Source organism: Hyperoodon ampullatus (assembly GCF_949752795.1).
Source record: "Hyperoodon ampullatus genome assembly, chromosome: 9".
Taxonomy (NCBI): domain Eukaryota; kingdom Metazoa; phylum Chordata; class Mammalia; order Artiodactyla; family Ziphiidae; genus Hyperoodon; species Hyperoodon ampullatus.
The window spans coordinates 61,810,774-61,831,319 of record NC_136922.1 but is presented as its reverse complement, the minus strand read 5'-3'; the positions used below and the strand labels follow the sequence as shown (position 1 = coordinate 61,831,319).

The 20,546-nt window shown below is 43.8% G+C and overlaps 1 protein-coding gene across 2 annotated transcripts in view; it reads right to left on the bottom strand.

Annotated features, from left to right (window-relative positions):
* Positions 1-20,546, bottom strand: part of CHN2 (chimerin 2) — a gene marked incomplete at its 5' end in the record, with an annotated part of 343,976 nt that overhangs the window by 240,550 nt on the left and 82,880 nt on the right. The window contains one exon of one of the 2 annotated variants that reach the window (XM_079711987.1): positions 646-684. The exons of the other annotated variant lie outside the window; for it this stretch is intronic. Within the exon in view, the coding sequence (XP_079568113.1) occupies positions 646-684 (39 nt within the window). The remainder of the gene's footprint in view (positions 1-645; positions 685-20,546) is intronic. 2 annotated transcript variants of the gene reach the window in all.

The window sequence follows — 20,546 nt, the reverse complement described above, 5'->3', positions numbered from 1 at the left end:
GTATATGCATATCCAACCATCGCGTGGTATGCCTAAAAGTTACCCAATGTTATTTGTCAATAAAGCTGGGGGTGGGGAGAGAAAGAAAGAGAGAGAGAAAGAGAGAAAGAGAGAAAGAGAGAAAGAGAGAAAGAGAGAGAGGGAGAGAGGGAGAGAGGGAGGGAGGGAGGGAGGAAGAGAGAGAAAGAAAGCAAGAGAAAGAAAAAAGAAAGGTGGTTTTTGTCTGATTTATTGATGGTTTTTGTTTTGTCCTGTTTTTTAAATGAGAGAAATAACAGGCTGTTAGGAATGGATCCAGTAGACAGAAGCATTGGTGATGCTGGAGAGAGAAGAGGACTTGTCAGAACGAGCAGGGGGAACGAGTGGGAGCGGAGAGGATCTAGTGGACAAGGGAACAAGGTTAGCTTGGGCAGCAACAGGAACAAGTCATGGTCTGGCAAAGAAGAGAAGGCAGGAGATCTGGCACCAAGGTTTGGATGCAGATGAGTGCTGGGGGCTCATGCAGATCCATTCCAGACAGCTCTGTTATCTTCTCAATGGAACAGCTCAGGGGGCCTGTGGTCGAAGAGGAAGACTAGGGCGAGTCATGTAGGGGCAGAGGTGCTGACTCTGAGGGAAGAGGGGCTGCAACATGATCTGACTTACATTTTAGGAGCTCCCTCTGGCTTCTGGGATCAGAATAAAGTGAGGCAAAGGTGGAAACAGAGCAGCCAGTTGGGTGGTTACTGAAATAATCCAAGATGGAGATGAGATGTTTGTGGGGTTTTTAAAAATAGACCAGAGTGGTAACAATGGAAATGGGAAAACGATCAGATCCTGAATGTATCTGAATACAGGTAAGTATGGCAGAGTCAGTGAAGTACAGGGTATTTTATTGTTTTTCTCCCAAACCAATACAACAAAACCAAGACAGGTTATTACAGCCTTTAAACCAAAAATCAGGAACATTTCAGCTGCTTTTACTGACATCAATCCAGTTTTTAACCAGCAAAGACTATTCCAGATCTGTGGCAATATCAATAAGTGATGCCGGTGAACACATAAAAATCCACGGGCCTTGTAAAGCATTATAGAAATTGAAGCTGAAGTTAAAAGCAAGGCATCTGTGTCTGTTCCAATAAGCCGATTGTCAAGGATGAATCAATAAATCACAGAATTAGTGAGGAAAAATATTTCAGCTTTTCCAAGATCAAAGAATGGATAGTAAAATATTAACCTGATGCCCTTTTAACTTTCTTTTCTTAGTATTTATTAGTGTTTGACCTCCCTTGAAACGAGAGTTCCATTATAAGCTCTTTTGATAAATGGATTGAGAAGTTGCTCAAAGCACTCCGTCCTCACTAAGTATTTTCTATTCACCAGTGAAACACTATTAGTCTGCATTTTACAGTAACTGTCCACAGCATATCAGAAACATGCATCTCTATAAAACACGGAAAAGAACTAAGACGAATGCCCTTTCCCTTCCTCCTCCGCCACTTATAACTACAGTTACAGATAATCTTACAGATAAAGTTGGGATGTACAAATTTGCATCACAAGGTGAAAGTGTTGTTATAAAAATGTCCACCTCTGGTCTTCATGAGGCCTATTTTAAACCTAGTTCCTCTAATATTTAGGACTTGGAACAACCAAAATATATGAGGAATCCAGTCTTTCCTTTCAAATTTATAACAGGAAATAATACACATAAAACATCCAGAGAGTAAAGGGCAGAAACCCCTTTCACTTCTTTCCCTGACTCAAGTTTTGTTTGAGAAGCATTAACTGCTAAATTTTGTCACCCAGATGTTCTGCACCATCCTAGAGGGCATATAAAATAGATTCCTATAAGAATCATGGTGGTTTTTGACAAACAAACATCTAGAATTTAATACTAAAGGAACAGTTAACGTTGCATAATCATTTAGTTGCAAGGATATTCACCACCGCATGGTTTATTAGAAAGAAAAACTAGAGACAATCTAAATGTCTAACAATTGGTGACGGGTTAAAAAAAATAAGTACCATTCATGCAACTGAACTCTCAGAGTGATTAAAAATGATTTCAAGTACTTAAAGATGTGGAAATATGTTCACAGTGGATTCTGAAATAAAATTATTATGAATGGTCTGACCACATTTTTTGTTAAAAGAAAATACATATTTACATGTATATATGCACATAGAAGGAAATTTGAAGCATAAACATCAAAAGAGTTATGTGATTATTTCTAAATGAAGGATTTTCAGGGAGGTTGTCTTTTTTGCTCATCTGTGCTTTGTTCTAATTTTTCCATAAGTGTCCTTTTATTACTTGTGTAATTGGAAAACTGTCAGTAAAAGTGGCTAAACATTATCCATGGTGGACTCCAGTCTCACAAGAAGACTGCCTGGCCAAAGGCACCCCTGTGGCTCCTGACCTTGCCTGCTTTCTAGACATGTGGTTATGTCAGTGCTTAAGCCCTAATGTGGCCCACAGATGGCCTTTCATGGATCTGTGACAATCTGCTCAGCAATCAGGCCGATTGTATTCTTCAGGCACCAAGTGCAAGGAAATGAGGAAAGCAGCGGAGATTCAAATACCCACAGAACCACAGAGAACGGGCTTTAACCATAAGCTTCAAGTGGGATGTGTCATAGTATCGGTTGTCTTTGCATCAAAGCAACAAAATGTAGCCAGAACATCTATGGGGGATAGAGGGTAGGAGGCACACAGGGAAGACAAGCAAAGCCCCAGAAGGGAATAAGAACCCAGCACATATTTGGTCAAATGGGCCTTCTGCTATAAAACAGCACAGCACAATTAGGGAAATTCCACCTAATTTCAGCAACAAGATTCAATACACGGCCCAAGCAATTTCCAAAGACTCCTTTAAATTAAGAATGAGGTCTCCAAAGAACTAAATCCTAATACCTTGAACTTCAAACAAACTGCTTTAAAAGCAACACTAAAAACATCAAACAGAAAGTGGATTAAGTGTAGGCTCCATCTGTAAGAGCTTGCTTAAGACAAACTCAATTACTTGTTCCAAAATGAGATACAGGTTTGTTTGGATTTACTGATACGCTTGTCCCGAGAAATGAGAATGACAGATCTAAGGGGAAAAAGCTTCAGTTCTCTTTCTCAGTCACATTCCAAAGCAAACCTCCAGGTAAATGCATCAAGGGGTCGCACAGGACCACATCTAAGGAAAGCCAAGTTCAGTGCTGACTTTTATCTTCTGTGCCATCTATTTGAATATAGAAAGCACGAGGGCATATTTGCCTCTGGAAATAGTGAGCTTTTCCCCTTGGGATAGTGTTTATTCCAAATTAGTATTATATTTTCTCTCTGCCATCCACCCTCTGTTCAGTTCTAGAATTTTCTCTTATCCAATTTTGGCCTGTCTTCTAGTTCTGAGCAGAGGGCCCAAGCATGTGTGCCTTGCTCTCCCGTTAGCTCACTCATGCCTACCCTCAGTCATGCTGGCCTTTGTGAGGCTGCCAGCATCCCCCTCTCGGAGACATCTGTTGCCTTGCTTAAACCAAGAAGCCTCGGACGCACGTGACAGGGACGCGCAGCATCAGAGAGTGCCATCTCCACCAAGAAGCGTCTGTCCACCTTGCCTCTCCCCTGCCATTTCCTCCTCTAGCCTGGCCCTCAACAAGTGGCCGAGCCTCACACAAGCTGTCAGGGACAGATGCTATGTGAAAAGAGGAAATTGGACGCAAAGATGCTACAGCTTTTTAAATTAATTCCAACCTAAAAGCCAAATAGTGAGGCACTAAATGAATACTTACTTGCAAGTAAGCGCCACGTTTCAAAAACAAATGCTAGTCGGCAACTTAAGAGCTTTCTCAAATGTCTCACTGTTCCTCATTCAATGCCTCCTATGGTATTTTCCCTTCTGCGGTGGAAAATGCGTTTTGCATTGGTACATCAGTATCCTGAGTCTTCTTTTGTTGTTTCCTCCCTTCGCTGTCCCTGGGCTAGTTGAGTTGGCAGGAGCCAGTGTGTCCACACACAGCCAAATGCTCGCATCTATTCATCACTCCCCTCCCGGCTCCACAAACATCCACCGAGTGCCTATGACATGTCAGGCCTGGCTTTACAGTCTAAGAAAAAGGAAGGATAACACAGTTCTTTCTGGCTTCCCTCTTCCCAGCTCCCTGAGCTAATTCTAGTCATTTGCTGTGTCTCCATGTCTTTGTCTCCGGTGTCTCTAGTTTACCATTTGTTTGCTATTCTGGTTACCTTATTGTTCCTCTCTGCGTGCTGCCTGCTCATTAAAGCTGACTAGAGGCCCAGGGCCTCTGCTGCAATTCTCAGCCTAAATGGCCAAGATCCTTGTTGATTACCAAGGACCGTGAGGACCTAGGGAGATGGCACATGGATTTTTAGAGAGAAGAAATTAGGGGAAAAAAAACAAAACAAGACAAAACAAAACCCCTCGGATCCAGATGGATAAACCTTAAAATATATACTACCAATTCTAAGGTAATCACAGAATACAGATGGGTCTCATTGAGCTTTATTATTTTTCTCACTTCCTTTTCATCATTTCACCTACACAGAAAATTAAATCTATTATTTAAGGTGCTTAAGAAAGTTTCCATACATTTCAAAATCAATAAGGAGGGAAACTTAGATATCACCTTGCCTGTTGTACAAACCAGGAAACCGAGGAGAATAACTTGTCCAAGACCACAGAGACAGGTATTTGCTGAGGCCAAGGTAGATTCCCAGGTTTTCTGATTTGTTCCCTACTCCCTTCCACCCAAAGCCCCAGCCAACTACCCTCTTCTGCATTTAGCATGTTCTATTATATGAACATTTTAAAATATTTCATGAATTGGGGATAAAGAAGGTAAAGCATATGCTTGCTGTGAAAATCTGATGACAATGTTTGGAGTTTTCTTAGATAATCATGACCTGCAGTATTTTTAAAAGAATTCCTGAAAAGTAATTTCAAACAAATGCAACCAAAAAGATGGGAAGGAGAAGGAATTAGGCTGTTCCGAGATCATACTCACCAATGGATAACAATCAGGAAAGGAATATCTGACTCTGCCTTATTTTTATCTTAGTCTCATTAAGGAAGACAAAACTTAAACTTGAATAAGAATTTGATTTCATTGAATCTACTAGTTATGACTCTTTGGGTTAAGTGACCAAAACCAAAATCCAAATTAGCTAATTACAAAAAGAGACTATATTGTTCTTAGAACTGAAAAATTGAGGGGAGGGTCTGATTTCAGGCTTGGCTGGACACAGAGCTCATATTGTGACAAACACTTGTATGGTCCATACCAAATGCAGGGTACTGTTCTCAGCATTTCACACAACTCACCTAATCCTCACAATAACTCTGTGAGTAGCTATTATAATGATTCCCATTTTACAGATAAGGAAACTGAGGCATGGAAGCTAACTTGTCCTGAGTGACCCTGACAATAAATGGAAGAGCAATTCAAACCCAAACAATCTGGTTTCAGAGTCTAGATTTTCATCGGTGCCTTCTCACATGACCATGATCCAGTTTTGCTCTATCTTTCAACTCCACCTCCTCTGTGGTTCCTTCTCTTTGAGATTCTCCCTTCCTGGAAGCAGACAGCCAAAACAGCTTAAGCCTCAAATCATGACAATTTCAAGTCCAGTGAAAAAGACCACGGGTTTCTTTCCAAAAGTCCCAGGAAAAGTCTCCCTGCATCTCATTGACTTAACCCAAACACAGGAGAGTGTCAATGTTTTGATTGGCCAGACAAACCCGGGTCACACAGCCCCACGGAGCAGAATGTGGAGTCAACTCCACCAGAAACATCTGGACAGAAAGTAGACGAGGTGAGTACACCTCCTTCCCCAGAGAAACTGCAACAGTTATCAGAGATGGTGACTGAAATACTGGGTAGTGTAAACAATAGGTGAACATTACATTGTAAAATTTTACCACAATAATTAAAATACTTATTTTTCAATTATCTGATAGAAGCTATTGGTCTTTGGGTATCACAGTTGTCCTATGAGACCTGTGGCAACTTTCAGTTTTATAAAGGAGAAAGGTATATAAAAAAATGAGCCAAGACAGGACCATCATGATTAATTTTCTATTCATGGACTACCTCCACCAAGCCCATTCACATCAGTTTTTATGATTCCTCAATGAATCATGAAATCAGAGAATCTTCACTTGACGGGGGATATCGGTGTGCATCCACTCCAAGGGCCCGCATGGAACAGAGGCTGTTCCCAGTGCCACCAAAGACCACGTCCTCCACGTTAGCAGGCTGGTCTATTTCTCACCTTGCCCTGCTTTCACGTACGGCATAGCTGATACACAAAGCGCAAAAGGACAGGCAAAAAAGGCTGATGCTGCAGACGCCTGCACTTATGCCGTGGCAACCACGCTCATCTTATCCTCCATCTCTCTCATCATCATCCCCACATACAAACCTTGCCTCTAACTGCACACATCTCAGCTTGCCCTGCTCTTCATACCAGAGCCACTACCCTACTTATGGAAAAACACTCAGGATTGGCTCTTCCTCTGAAATAAAAATGAACTCTGCCTCAATTTTTCGGCACCCCAAGATCCACTGTTATCCTCTAAAGAGTCTTTATCTTTCCCCATGTGAATCTGAGTGGAAACAAACAAGATGAGAGAGAACAGAGTTGTGGCAAGAAATGTTTATCTCAGAAGCACCAAACTACAGATCGGCGGGTAAGAGGCACCACCGGGGAAAGATGCTGCCGAGTGTTTGTGAGCGCTCACTGGGAGCTCTTGTGACCTCCTGGCTTGGGAGGTCAGAGAACTCAATACCTGTACCTGGACTCCAGGAAATATTTCATTACATTTCTGAGGGTACCTTTATGAGTTGAATAGCTGCCAGTAGGTGATACAATGAGTTGGACTGGTAACTGTTTGAAAGACCCAAACACTGGGAGCAGGCCATCGATAGGATGCCAGAGGACTGGGACCTTAGCTCTGTCCAGTTCCAAAGTTCTGTCAGTGAGCCCAGTGAGGATATTTATGGCATACTGATCAAATTGACAGTTGAAGTGATGCTGGGAAGAAGAGTAATGTTGTTGGATGACCTAATCAGGATCAAGCAAGATATACACCAGATCCCTGATGAGACAATAGTGAGGCATGTTAAGCCTGTGTTTGGGTTAACATAAACACACACAAGTCAATTGTTGTGGAGACACACCTTAGCAGCCACATGGGTGAAAAAGGAGCTTTGGTTGACATTACGAGCGATATGAGTCAACTCTGCACTGTGGTGGCCAAGAAGCTCCTGTGGTCTGATGCTGCACTGATGGAAACAGAACATCTTACTGTGGTTGGCGTGAGGTGAGCTGTAGTTCATGTGAAGCAGACCACACCACGAGTTCTGTGCTTAGTTCCTGAACTTACTCTAAGAGAGACATAAATGAAGTGAAGTTCGGGAGAGAAGTGACCATTATGGTGAAGGGACTGGAAACACCTAGGAGGGCATGGAGATGTTTTGCATGGAAAATAGAAGGCTTATGTGAAACTGGAGTGCTGTCTTTGATGATATGATAAGCCGTCTTGAAAAAGAAGGGATCCATTTGTTCTGTGCATCACCTGTGGCTGCACCTAGACCAATGGCTGGAATTTTAGAACAGGTTTTAATGCAACAGAAAGAAAACTTTCCAGAGGAAAGGTCCCCGGATCGAAAGAAAAGTTTAGGGAGGCATTCAAACAGAAGTCAGCAGATGACAAGGATGTGGTCGAGGGAAATATGAAGACCAGATGCATTGTTGGATCAGACCAGTGGTTCTCAAACTGTGTTCCTCAGAAGTGCCTCAGGGCAGAGGAGACAGAAGCAGCTGTCTGCTTGTGTCTCCATTAGGACACAAGTTTCCTGCTCCCACACCCCATTTTAAGCAGAGTAGCTCCCCTGACCTGTTCACACATGCTTCTGCTGTGAGGGAAAGGCTGTATTAAGCCACGGGACTGGACGATCTCAAAGGTCCCTGTTTAACTCTCAAGTTCCAGGAATCAGTGATTTCTGAGATATGACTTCTCCTAAGAGGCAGACTAGAGTAGTGGGGAAACAGGTGAACTCTGCAGCCAGAATCATGCGGTTTGAATCCCAGCGCATTCATTTTCTATTGCTGTGGAACACGTGAACACAACACGCCCTTACCAGCTCAAGTCTCTGCAGGACAGAAGTCCAGGCAGAGCTTAACTGGGTCCTCTGCTCAGGGTCTCACAAGACTGAAACTGAAGTGTCAGCTGGATTGTGCTCCTTCCTTGAGCTCAGGGTCCTCTTCCAAACGGGCAGAACTCTTGTCCCTGAGGCCGACGGCCGAGCGTCTCACTTCCTTGCTTACTGCTGGCCAGGGACCACTCTCGGCTCCTAAGGCCATTCTCTGGTTCTTGCCATGTGTCTCCCTCCATAGGCTTTCACAACCTGACTGTGTGTTTCTTTGAGGTCAGCAGAAGACTCTCTTGCTTTAATTCTCTCTCTTCAGGAAAAGCCTGGACCCTCTTATAAAGGGTTTGCCTGATTAGGTCAGGCCTACCCACCAAAATCTCCCGCTTGATTAATTCAAATCAACTCCTAAGGGACCTTACCTGTATCTGCAAAAATCCCTTCCTGCCTGCCATATAATGGAACCCATTCAAGAGAGCGAAATCCCATCATTCTTACAAATCCTGTGCATACTGAAGGGGAGAGAGTTCTCCAGGGTCTGTGCACTAAGGGGTGGGAATTTTGGGGGCCATCATAGAATTCTGCCAATGACATGTAGCTTTTGCACTCACAGCTTCTGACCTTGCGCAAGCTGCTCAGCCTCTCTCTGCAACTCAGTTACTTCATCTATTAAGTGGGGATAATGATTTCTTAAGGGGTTATTAGAAGGGTTAAATGAGTTCATACATAAAGCACTTGCAACAGTAACCTGGCATCAGGTTCACCCAAACAAAGTTATAAGGTATTGTCGTGCAGGAATACATGGTATCCTCTGGAAGGACTGGACCCGGCGGCGGTCAGACATCTTATGGTCAGTGAGCTCTCAGGCAGGAGCTGCTAAAGTGGGTCATATCCGCAACTTCATGGAGAGGTGGCTTCTGTTTTCTCTCCGATGGGCCAGCTCTCCTCTTTGCTGCCACTTTCACTATTTGGCTTTAATTTCCTTTGCCACTTTGGGTGTCCATCACCTGCTGTTATTCTTCCTCTTCTGTGTGTGTGTGGGTTTTTTCTTTCAGCCTTTTCTTTTTTCTCTGTTGCTTCTTTCATTATTCTCAGTTTTTACACTGGCAAGATTTGCTATTATTAGCCCAGCAAATAAGACTATGTCTTTCCTTCAGATCAGCTAACATTCTATCATGTGATCCTTTTTGTTAGTATTCACTACTCATCGGCTCTTAAAAATATTTTTTTGTGTTTGCTATTGTTTCAGATTCTTGAAGTTATGAAATTTTGACTTATTTTCCCTTTAGTTAAATTTTCTCCTTTACCAAACAGATAAGACAGAAAATAACGTTTCACCTTTCAAAACAATTCAACATCAGAATTTCCTTTAAATAGAAACGCTCCCCCGCAGTACAGTTAAAACATTGTTAATTTTTATAACAATTCATTTTCAAAAATAAGTTTCAGGAACCCTCCTATTACGCTAAGGGAATCAGCCCTGGTTTGCAACCAGTTTGCCAATGAAAACTATGAGAGGCTAGCAAAGGGAAAGGCAAAGCAATGTCAGCCTGCCAAAGTCCATGGAAACAGCTAACACAGCTGTCTGTGGCTGTCGGCAGTATTTCAAAATACAATACATTGCAGCCCTGTGCCCTGCACATAGTAGGTACTCAGCAGATATTTCTTGAGTTGAATTGAGGATCTGTCCCACTAAAAGACTACCATGGATCCACTTAATTAGTGTCCTTTCTTCTCCCTGATACCTAACTCCAATGTAAAATAGAGTTTTCAAAACAAACAGAAGAACCAGTAGTAATGAACACAGTTCGACACAGAAGGCTTGTATGGACAAATGAGCTGAGGTCATTATCATGCAGCCACTCCCCAGCGCTAGCATCAGCGCCTCAGCTCCACCTCAGATCATCAGGCATTAGGTTCTCATAAGGAGCACGCAACCTAGATCCCTCGCATGCGCAGTTCACAGTAGGGTTCGCGCTCCTATGAGAATCGAATGCTGCTGCTGATCTGACAGGAGGTGGAACTCAGGCGGTAATGTGAGTGCTGGGGAGCGGCTGTAAATACAGATGAAGCTTCGTTGGCTCGCCGCTCACCACCTGCTGTGCGGCTGGTTCCTAACAGGCCATGGACTGCTACCGTTCTGTGGCCCGGGGTTTGGGGACCCCCGTCTTAGAGGCCATGGCTGGACAGGGTTCTAAGGGGTTGCCCCATTATGTGTAACCATCACTTTTCATGGTGTTGACAGCAAGCTGTAGAGCTACTGTGTAGGGAGGCACAGGGATGAGGACTCTGTGAAAGTATAGGCCCCTTCTCGGCTCACATTTAAAGTAATGTTTAAACACATTACTTCATAGGACCCTCCTAACCATGGGAGATCTTGCTGATAAGAACAGAACTTGGTAAAATCACCAAGATGAGAAATTTGCTCATCATCATCAAAATTACAAATATACATTCTCTTTGATTTAGCAATCTCATTCCGAGGGATTTATCCTATAAAGATACTTGCACATGTGGAACTGATACAACATTGTTTATAATAGCAGAATACTGGAAACAACCTAAATGTCCATAAATAGCAGGTCACTTAAGTAAAATTGTGCTGTATAATGGATATATTTTGTTATGTGAAAAAAGCAAGGTAGAGAACAGTGAAAAGCATGCTACAATTTTCACAAGAAAGAAAGGAAGGAAGGGAGGAAGTGAGAAAGGAAAAAAAGAAAGGGAAAGAGAAAGAAAGAAAGAGAGAGAGAAAGAAAGAAAGAAAGAAAGAAAAGAAAAGAAAGAAAGGAAGAAAGAAAGGAAGAAAGACACGTGCACGTGCATATACATGCACACAGATACACACACACAGTGATAGGTTGTACATGCAAAGAATACCCCAGTAAGGGCACACAAGAAAATAGTAACACTGGTGTCCTCTGGGAAGAGGAATTGGGGACTGGGGACAGCATGGAAGGGAAACTCACTATTTACACTTTCAGGAATTTTGTACCATCTGAATATATTGCTTATTCAAAATATACAATTTTTTAAAGCATCAAGGTTGTCAGTTTAAGTACTAAATTATACAATATGTGTAAGGGGTTATAAACAATAAGTCCTATACATGCCTTAGTTATTGCTAAGGTTCTTATCAGCCACTTTTCAAAAATATTTTTAACTGAAGTATAGTTAATTTACAATGCTGTGTTAGTTTCAGGTGTACATCAAAGTGATTCAAAGTGATATATATATTCTTTCTCAGATTCTTTTCCCTTATAAGTTATTACAAGATACTGAGTATAATTTCCTGTGCTACACAGTAGGTCCTTGTTGTTTACCTATTTTATATATAATAGTGTGTATATATTAATCCCAAACTCCTGATTTATCCCTCCCCCGTTTCCCTTTTGGTAACCACAAGTTTGTTTTCTATGTCTGAGTCTATTTCTGCTTTCTAAATAAGTTCATTTGGATCATTTTTTTAGATTACACATATAAGTGATATCATATGATATTTGTCTTTGTCTGGCTTACTTCACTTAGTATGATAATCTCTAGGTCCATCCATTTGCTTCAAATGGCATTATTTCATTCTTTTTTATGGCTGAGTAATATTCTATTATCTATCTATATAATATATATATATTATATATACATCACATCTTCTTTATCCATTCATCTGTGGATGGACATTTATTATAGCTTGCTTCCATGTCTTGGCTTTTGTAAATAGTGCTGCTATGAACATTGGGGTACATGTGTCTTTTCGAATTATGGTTTTCTCTGGCTATGTGCCCAGGAGTGGGATTGTTGGATCATATGGTAGTTCTATTTTTAGTTTTTTGAGGAACCTCCATACTGGTTGCACCAATTTACTTTCCCACCAACAGTATAGGAGGGTTCCTTTTTCTACACATCCTCATCCACTTTTTTTGAATGAAGACACTGAGACTGAGGAAGGTAAACAACTTGCCCACAATCACACAACTAAAGACGACAGGCTGTTTTCATGAAAACATCTGTTTCCAAGTTTATTGCTGAATGTCTGTCTTCTCTGCTAAACTATAAGCAACAGAGCATAGGAACCACATCTACACCCAGTGCCCAGTAGACTGTCTTGCACTCAGTAGAATATGTGTTCAATTAGTAAACGAAGAAGCAAATGAATGGAGTCTTATATCCTGAATGGTAGGAGGAATGGCAAGGTTCCAGGGTAAATATTTAAGACATCCTGCAGCTCATCTAGTGGTACATCTTAGTTCAGTTCCAGGTGTAAACAGGTCCCCGTGCTCTCCTCAACACTGCCCCGTTCATAACTGATCCAGAAATCGGGTCTGCTCTGTTGGCACTTCCTCTACTCAGTTCCTTAATGCTGGTGTTCCCTGGGGTTATGCTATAGACCTGTCCTGTTCTCTTACCATCCCATCTCTTCCCTTCCCTTCTCTTATCTCTCACACACTGTGGTTAACTCATTCACTGCCATGGATTTAATTACTGCCCATGCATCATTTTTACCTCCAATCTTCCCTCTTCAGTTTCAGCCCACATGACCCACAGACTAATGGGAAACCCCAAACTGTAAGTTCCTCAAACTCCCTAAACTCAACAGGCCCCAATCCCAACCCCTTAACTTCCCCACCCCTCTAAAACACCACTCTTTCTTCTATCTTTTTAATTATAAAGAACTCTTCACTTGCCTTCATTATCCAATCACATCTCTTGAGCACAATCGTACATTCCTACTCCTTCTCATCCTAGTTTCCACGTTCTTAGTTGAGAACCTCTTTATTTTTACAACAGCTCCTACTAGGAAGCCCCTGCTTCCTTCCTTACCTCCCACCCCAATTCAGGATCCCCACGGCTACCAGAAGCTCCTTCTAAAACAAAAACTGGATCGAATTATCCGTCTATTTAAAAGGCTTGTATTGGCCCAAATTGCCCATTAAAGTTGGCACTGCCAGACTGCTTTACACATCCCTTTGCCCCTTTCCAGACTCCGCTCCCGCCATTCCCCCAGGAACCACACACTCCAGTCACACAGTCGCATCCCATTCCTGCCTTGACACGCCGGCCCTCTCCCAGGAATGCCTTTCCTCCTGTTCCTGGTGGGGAAATTTATTCAAACAACTCAACTCGCCTCTCACTCCCTGGGAGAAGCTTTCCCTGTAACCTCAGGCATTGACTCCAGCCTCTCCTCCCACAGAGCTGTGTACACGCCTCTCTTACGGCACTTCTGATATGGTTATAGAGTTATTTGTTTATGTGATGGATTCTCTCATGAGGATGGGAGCCTTATCCTGTATCCCTGACACATAGCACAGATTAGGGTCTCAATAAATGTTTGTGGAACAAATGCATTTCGATGCCTAAACAACTAACTTACAAAAAGACTTTGTGTACATGAACTGTTAATATCTTAGGTGTCACCTATATTAAGAGTTTTCTTTCAGTCTGGCATTTTTGTGGTGTCTCTTACACCCCATTACCAAGGACAAGTTGACATATGAGGGGAGATGAGGAAAACAGGCTATTTTTAGGTGGTTGGGGCATAATTCCGATCGCCACAAGGGAATTCCGCAGCCTTATTTTCTAGTTGTCCTTTTGACTTTGTAAATAATCACAACTCACAATTTCAGGAATACTCTATTAATATTCCATGAAAGAAAATTAATTGATATACTGAATTCCTCAGGCGAAAATGATACTATTACTCAAACTACAAGCACCGGGCAGACGTGGAAGGTCAATTGGAAAAGGAGAGAAGTGGGGGTCTGGATGAGGAGAGGGTGGGGAGCCACACCTCCCTGGGAGATGGCTCTGGGGGGAGACGGGGGTAGGGGTGCAGGGTGCTGGGGCAGAAAGGGGAAGCACGATCACACAGGGGCAGTCCTCCTGTCAGGCAGGTGGCAGCCTCGTGGGTCCAGCTAATCCTCCTAATTACAGAGGATCTGGCCGCCAGCCAAGACGAAGGGGGGCAATTTTAACTCCTCATGGGGAAGGGTTAGCAAGCCAGAAAGGATCCCCGCCTAACAGGGATGGTTCATGGCAGGATTTCAGACCTGAGGGGAGGTGGGAGTCCTTGACAAAAAAGACAAATCATAGACACTGGGCCAACACCTCCAAGCCTGCAGGAAGGCAGTGGATTGAAGGGTTTATGGGTGCCCAAGGGCAACAGATACCATACTACAGATACCAGGTCCACAGAAGCAAGATGAATTCTAATTTCGCTGGTGATGGATAGAATCTACTAAGGAACTGACTGACTTGATCAAGCGTTGGCGAACTATGGCTCGTGGGCCAATTCCAGCCAGCCACCTGTTTTTATAGATAAAGTTTTACCGAAACACAGCCATGTTCATCTGCTCATGTGTTGTCTATGGCTGCTTTTGCTCCACGAAGGCAGAGTTGAGTAGTTGTGACAGGGACCATATGGCCCTGCAAAGCCTAACACATGTGCTATCTGGCCCTTTACAGAAAAACTTTGCCAACTTTTGGTCCAGACAATGCCCAGGCTGCCCCTCAGACCAACTGAAATCAGAATCTCTGGTGGCAAGACCCAGGCATGGGTACTTTTTAAAGCTTCCCGGGTGATTTCAGTGTGCAGCCAAGGTTGCGAACCACTGGTCCAGTCTGATGAAGCAACTCTGAGAAGCAGCTGAACACAGAATAAGATTTTATCTTAGCTGAATAAGTCACAGGGAAGGGTGGTTCAGAGCTTGAGCTTTGGGGAAGAAAGGCCTAATCTGCATCCTCACTCTGTCATTTATCAGCTATCTAACCTAGACAGCTCGACCCCTCAACATCTCAGTTTCTCCATCTATAAGATGGGTATAATAACAACACCTACCTCACGGGGTGGCTAAGAGGATTACAGGAAAGAATGCTTGTAGAGCTTTCAGCACTGAGCCTGGCATATGACTTGATAAAAGGTAGCTAAAATAGGGGATGGGCAAGAGCTGGGCGGAGAGGCTGACTTCATCCTGGCTTAGAGCAGCTGCAGGAGCTGGAGAAATTCTCAGGGCTGCCACATGTGGTGTCCAATGAGAGATGTTCATGTTGGAGGCTGAGCAACATTTTAAAGATGCTGCTGGGAAAGCCCTGTGCATGTGTGATGATGACCCAGACTGTGTTGGGGGGCGTGGTCCAGGAGAGCTTGAGGGACACCCATGGCTAAACTCTGCCCATATCTCCCCTGCTCCTGGGGCTCCCCGTTTTGGGCCCTGGCTCACATCTGGATGCCAGCAGAATCTCCCTGCAAGATTCTGGTAGCTCCTAGTGAATGCTTTTTAGAGACCTTGATACTAAAAGCTGAAACCTGCTGCTTGGACCGTACACTGGGCTGTGGTAGGCGCCTGACACCTACCCTGCAGACTCCTGCTTCCTGCCCACCTTTGCCCTGCCTCCGTGCCAGTCTGGGTTTGACATCAGTCTGCTGCAGTCTGCCAAACTCGTACCCAGGGAACACAAGGAGGACTCTGGCCTGCTACACACAGAGGACTTCTCTTTGGGGCAGACTATATGGCTCCTAAAGATGCTCCAATAATACCTGTCCTCGACCATTCAATTAACAAGTAAAAGACATGAACGCTGCAAAATTCTTGGGACTGCCTGCTCAGTTAATGACCTACACTGAGCAGGGAGAGTGGTCCTGCATTTCACAGACAGGCCTGAGTCTTGTTCAGAGTTAGTAACCTCTCCCATCCAGTGTAAAGATGGGAGGCTCCTCAGAGGCATGACCAGAGTTCTTGGGAGTGCTGGCAGGGTTTGGAGACCCACCAACTCAAGAAATGGTAAACCATGACCTTCATCAGCTGAGCCAGGGGCATGACTGTTTGCAGTTGGCCATCTCTTCCTGCACATTGGCTTAAGGCTTGGGGTAGAACAGGATCAAGCTGTGTGGCTAGTTTCAGAAAAGTCTGGCCAATACTATCATGAATGTAATACCTGTGTAAGGAATGGTAGCTTAGCACCATTCCAGGCCCCTAGCCATGGGGCCCTGTCCCGAAAATGGGCATCACATATGATGATCTAAAATAGCTTGGAGTCAAGCCATGGTTAAGGGACAGCCCCTCAACACAACTGGAAAATCCAAGAAACAGTCAATGGGAAGATCTAATTGTAATGGTAACAATGATACTAATGGCTTCCATTTTTGGGGGGCTTACTAAGTGCTTGGTAATTTATTTATTTATTTATATAAATTGCATATGTATATGCAATTTCTTGTTTATTCTTTAAAAAAACTTTTTTTGGTGTGGACCATTTTTAAAGTCTTTATTGAATTTGTTACAATATTGCTCCTGTTTTGGTTTTATGGCCACAAGGCATGTGGGATCTTAGCTCCCCAACCAGGGACTGAACCTGCACCCGCTGCATTGGAAGGCGAAGTCTTAACCACTGGATCGCCCAGGAAGTCCTAATTTCTTATTTATTCTTTACAACCATCCTATGAAGACTTGGAGAATTAAGTGCCGGCACAGCCACATAGCTTTTAAGTGGCAGGACTAAGATTTGAATTCAGGTCTCCCTGACTCTAAAGCTCCTGCTCTATATTACTAACTTATAGAGCCTCCCCAGAAAGAGCTAGTTATGCCTCTGCTGTGGCATAATCTTGTCCCTTTGGGGACTCAGCTTTGGGCTGAGACAGGGAAAAAATATCCATGCCCCATGAGACAGCCTCCAGCCCCTTTGAGAAAGGGGCTGCACTTCTCTACTCTGGAAGTTTCTACCTCATGTCTGGGGCTCACCTCTGCCTTTTTCCTAGGGTCTCAGGGTCCCTTCAGAAACTGCTTGTGGATTTCTGTTCCAGGCCTCTCCTCACACTGTCCCACTTGTCTGCTCCTTGGAGAGCGCTCAGAGCCTTGCATCTGATCTACCCCGTTTCTCAAGAATTGATTCTTGGCTCCATCCCTGGGTTATGTCTGGTCAACGATTTACTCACCTAAGAAGCAGCCAGCTCCGCTCCCCAAATAGTTTTGATAAAGCATCATATCTTTCATCTAAAGAGAACAAAAGATCTAATTCTTTCACCAGCAGAGCACAACACTGCCCTGCTGAGCTCAAACTCGGATGTTTCCCCGTCCACCTCCTGGACCTCTAGCCCTGGTCCTACACTGGTTAAGAGTGCTGATTGAGGACCCAGCCTGCCTGGGTTCAACCCTGGCCTAAGTGGCCCTGGGTGAACTCTCAATTTCACTTTCCTCATGTGCAAACTGGGAATAATAACATCACCTCTTTAAAGGGGCTGTGGTGAGGAGTGACACAATATGTTACGTGTAAAGTACTTAGCTCAGTGCTGACACAAGATAAATACTAACTCTTATTGCCAGTTGTGACTATATTGCTGTTTCTCCTCTGGTTGTTTTTATATATTCACTTAATTGAAATTAACTGCCCTACTTTCAAAACAGTACAGAAAATCCCATGTCACTGGAGTCTTACACATGGAAAAACACCCAGGTTCAAAAACTGTTCTATTAACGTGGCCCCCAAATAGAGTACATTACTTTTTTTTTTTTTTTTTGGCGGTACACAGGCCTCTCACTGTTGTGGCCTCTCCTGTTGCGGAGCACAGGCTCCAGACGCGCAGGCTCAGCGGCCATGGCTCACGGGCCCAGCCGCTCCGCGGCATGTGGGATCCTCCCGGACTGGGACACGAACCTGTGTCCCCTGCATCGGCAGTCGGACTCCCAACCACTGCGCCACCAGGGAAGCCCCAAGTACATTACTTTTAATGGCACTTGACAGCTTCTCCAAGACTTGACCATATATTCTCTAACCTAATCCCCACACCAACCGGCAAAATCTACTTTGTAGATGAGGAAACTGAGTTTCAGAAGTGTCTAATAATAATAATAGTAATACTAATAAGATCATGATGATGACTAACATTTATTTTGTGCTTCCTATGTACTGTACACTGCTTTAAGAAGCATCTATGTATACTATCTTTCAATTTTCAAAATCACACTATGAGATAGGTGTTATTGTTATACCCATTTTACAAATGGGCAAACTGAGACGCAGAGATTAAGTAATCCTCTAAGGTGGCAGGGATCACAGAGATCGTGGGAATTGGCTGATTCCAATTCCCTAGTGTGGTGTATGAGTTCCACAGCTAGGTCTGGCAGAGGACACAGAGAGACAAGACCCATAGGCCTTTGCTGTGGTGACACTGTTCCTACCCTGCACCTCCCTCCCATGTATACACACTGCACACACTCACACACACACACACACCCTGGCCTTCACAGTGGATGATCTCTAACTCTCCTTCTCACTATACAATTATGTGATTGTAACTGAATCTACAGAGACGATCCCACTGCCAGTTTTGGAGAGGTCAGAGCAATGATGCATGTAGTTTTCCCAAGGGACAGAGAATGAAGCTGAATATTTTCCTAGCCACATTAGAAATGATGTTCCTGCTTTAGAACAACATAAAAATGTGTTTTATTTTTTGTCTTTTAACGGTCTTTCTTTGATCTGCACGTTGGCTGCAGACTGGCTGTATCCATTGTGCTGTATCCACCGTCCTTTTCTGGCTGGCTGAGTCTGGGCCTGAGCAAAGCTAGATCACAGTCCTTATAAATCATCACTTTCCATCCATGCTCATCTTGCTGGTGTCACAGCTCTGTCACTGTCTTGATTAGTGTAGGAAAAAGGGAGCCACGATTAAGTGAGATAAATCTGTGCTGCCCAGGAAACACCAGATGAGTCGGTAAACTGCCCAGTTATTGGTCACTTGGAAAGCAGATTTTAGTTGCCCCCGGGCCCTGAAACACAAACCTCAGAGAGGCTGTGGAGCAGCTGCTGCTCTCTTAAAAAGCTTGCAGTAATTGTGGAAAGGAAAAACGTCTGTGTTGCCCAGACTAAGTGGGGCTCGTAGCATTTGAGGTTCACATTTTGAAAAGTGTGGAAGAGAGACTGTCTCATGATCTGGATTATCATTTTTGCCAGTCAATGAGCAAGAACTTGGCCAGATTGCCCAATGGGACATTCACCGTCAATCTTATTCTAGCTTGTCTCTGTGATGCTTTGTGGAATGTTCACAGGCACTGTTCAAATGACAAAAGCTTGAAAAAGAATTATCCGCTTGGCTCACCATTACCCACTTTCTGCTAATGCAGAAATGTCGTCATGCAAGATGGCCACATGTTAAACACAGAGAGAGGCGCGTTTCTGGGAGCTGGCACCTAGGGAAGCATTTCTCAAAGGATGGTCTGGGGAACCCCTGGGCATGCCTGAGACCTGGGATCTGAGAGGTCAAGGCTATTTTCATAAAAGCACTGAGACATTATTTGACTTGTTCACTCTCATTCTCCCTCAAGTGTAGCGTTTTCCAGAAGACACATGACATGGGATATAGCATCAGATCGGACGCACGAGCAGAGAAGAGAATCCAACCATCTCCCACTAAGCCAGACACGACAGAGATTTGCAGCAAAGTAAAACAATGACATTATTCTCAATAATTATTTTCATAAAACATAGTTTTTTTAGAAAATAATTTATGTTAACATACATCTGGCATATTGTTTGAAATAAGTTGACAAATTAGTTTTTACATTTCTCAGTTTTAATTTCTAATATGGTTAATATTGATTGCTCTAACCCACAGAAAAGTATTTTGGCCCCTCAATTTTTAAAAGAATGACAAGGTTCTGAGCCCCAAAAGCTTGAGAACCACTGACCTAGAAGATCTGATAACTTTATTTTCCCCTCGGTGGAAGCAGTCCTTCCTTGTCGGCTCAGCAGCCAAGCATCCACCTGCTTCAGACTCACCACTTTCTGGGTCTTGGATGCTGGCTGTCTCCATTACCTGCCTTGCTCCAAATCCTTACCGTTGACTTGTCTTTGTTCTGCCCATGACCTGGGACCAGGAGAGTCCCAGTTGTTCATCCTCCCTGGCAAGCCTCTTAGCTCTCAATCAAGCAGCGTCCACATGCATATGAGGACTGCCACTTCTGCCTGGACTGTCAACCCACAAACGCTGGATCGGGGCTGGCGAGACAGATGCACTTCTATGGGTTGACAGTGGGAGGGAGCTGCATCTAGACTGGGGAGATCAAGACCCTGAGTCTGGACTGCAGAGGCTGAGAGGGAGCCCCGTGCCTGTGGTGAGGGGCAGGCAGTACCATACAGATCAAGGGTCCCCTCCATGTGCGAAAAACCTTATGACTGACACCAAAGTCACAGGCAGGGCCATGTTCTCTGCAGGTTCCAGGGACCTCAGAAGCCCTGTCCTCTATTCTCTCCTGCAAATCACAGTAAAATATTCACTTCAATCTAATCCACCTAAAAACAACAATCACTGACACTATGTAAAGTGCTGGTGGGGAGAAGTGCAAAGATTCATAAGAAATGCCCCCTCTCTGCCCTCCAGGAGCAGGACAAAGCTTTAGTGGAGCTTCGTATTA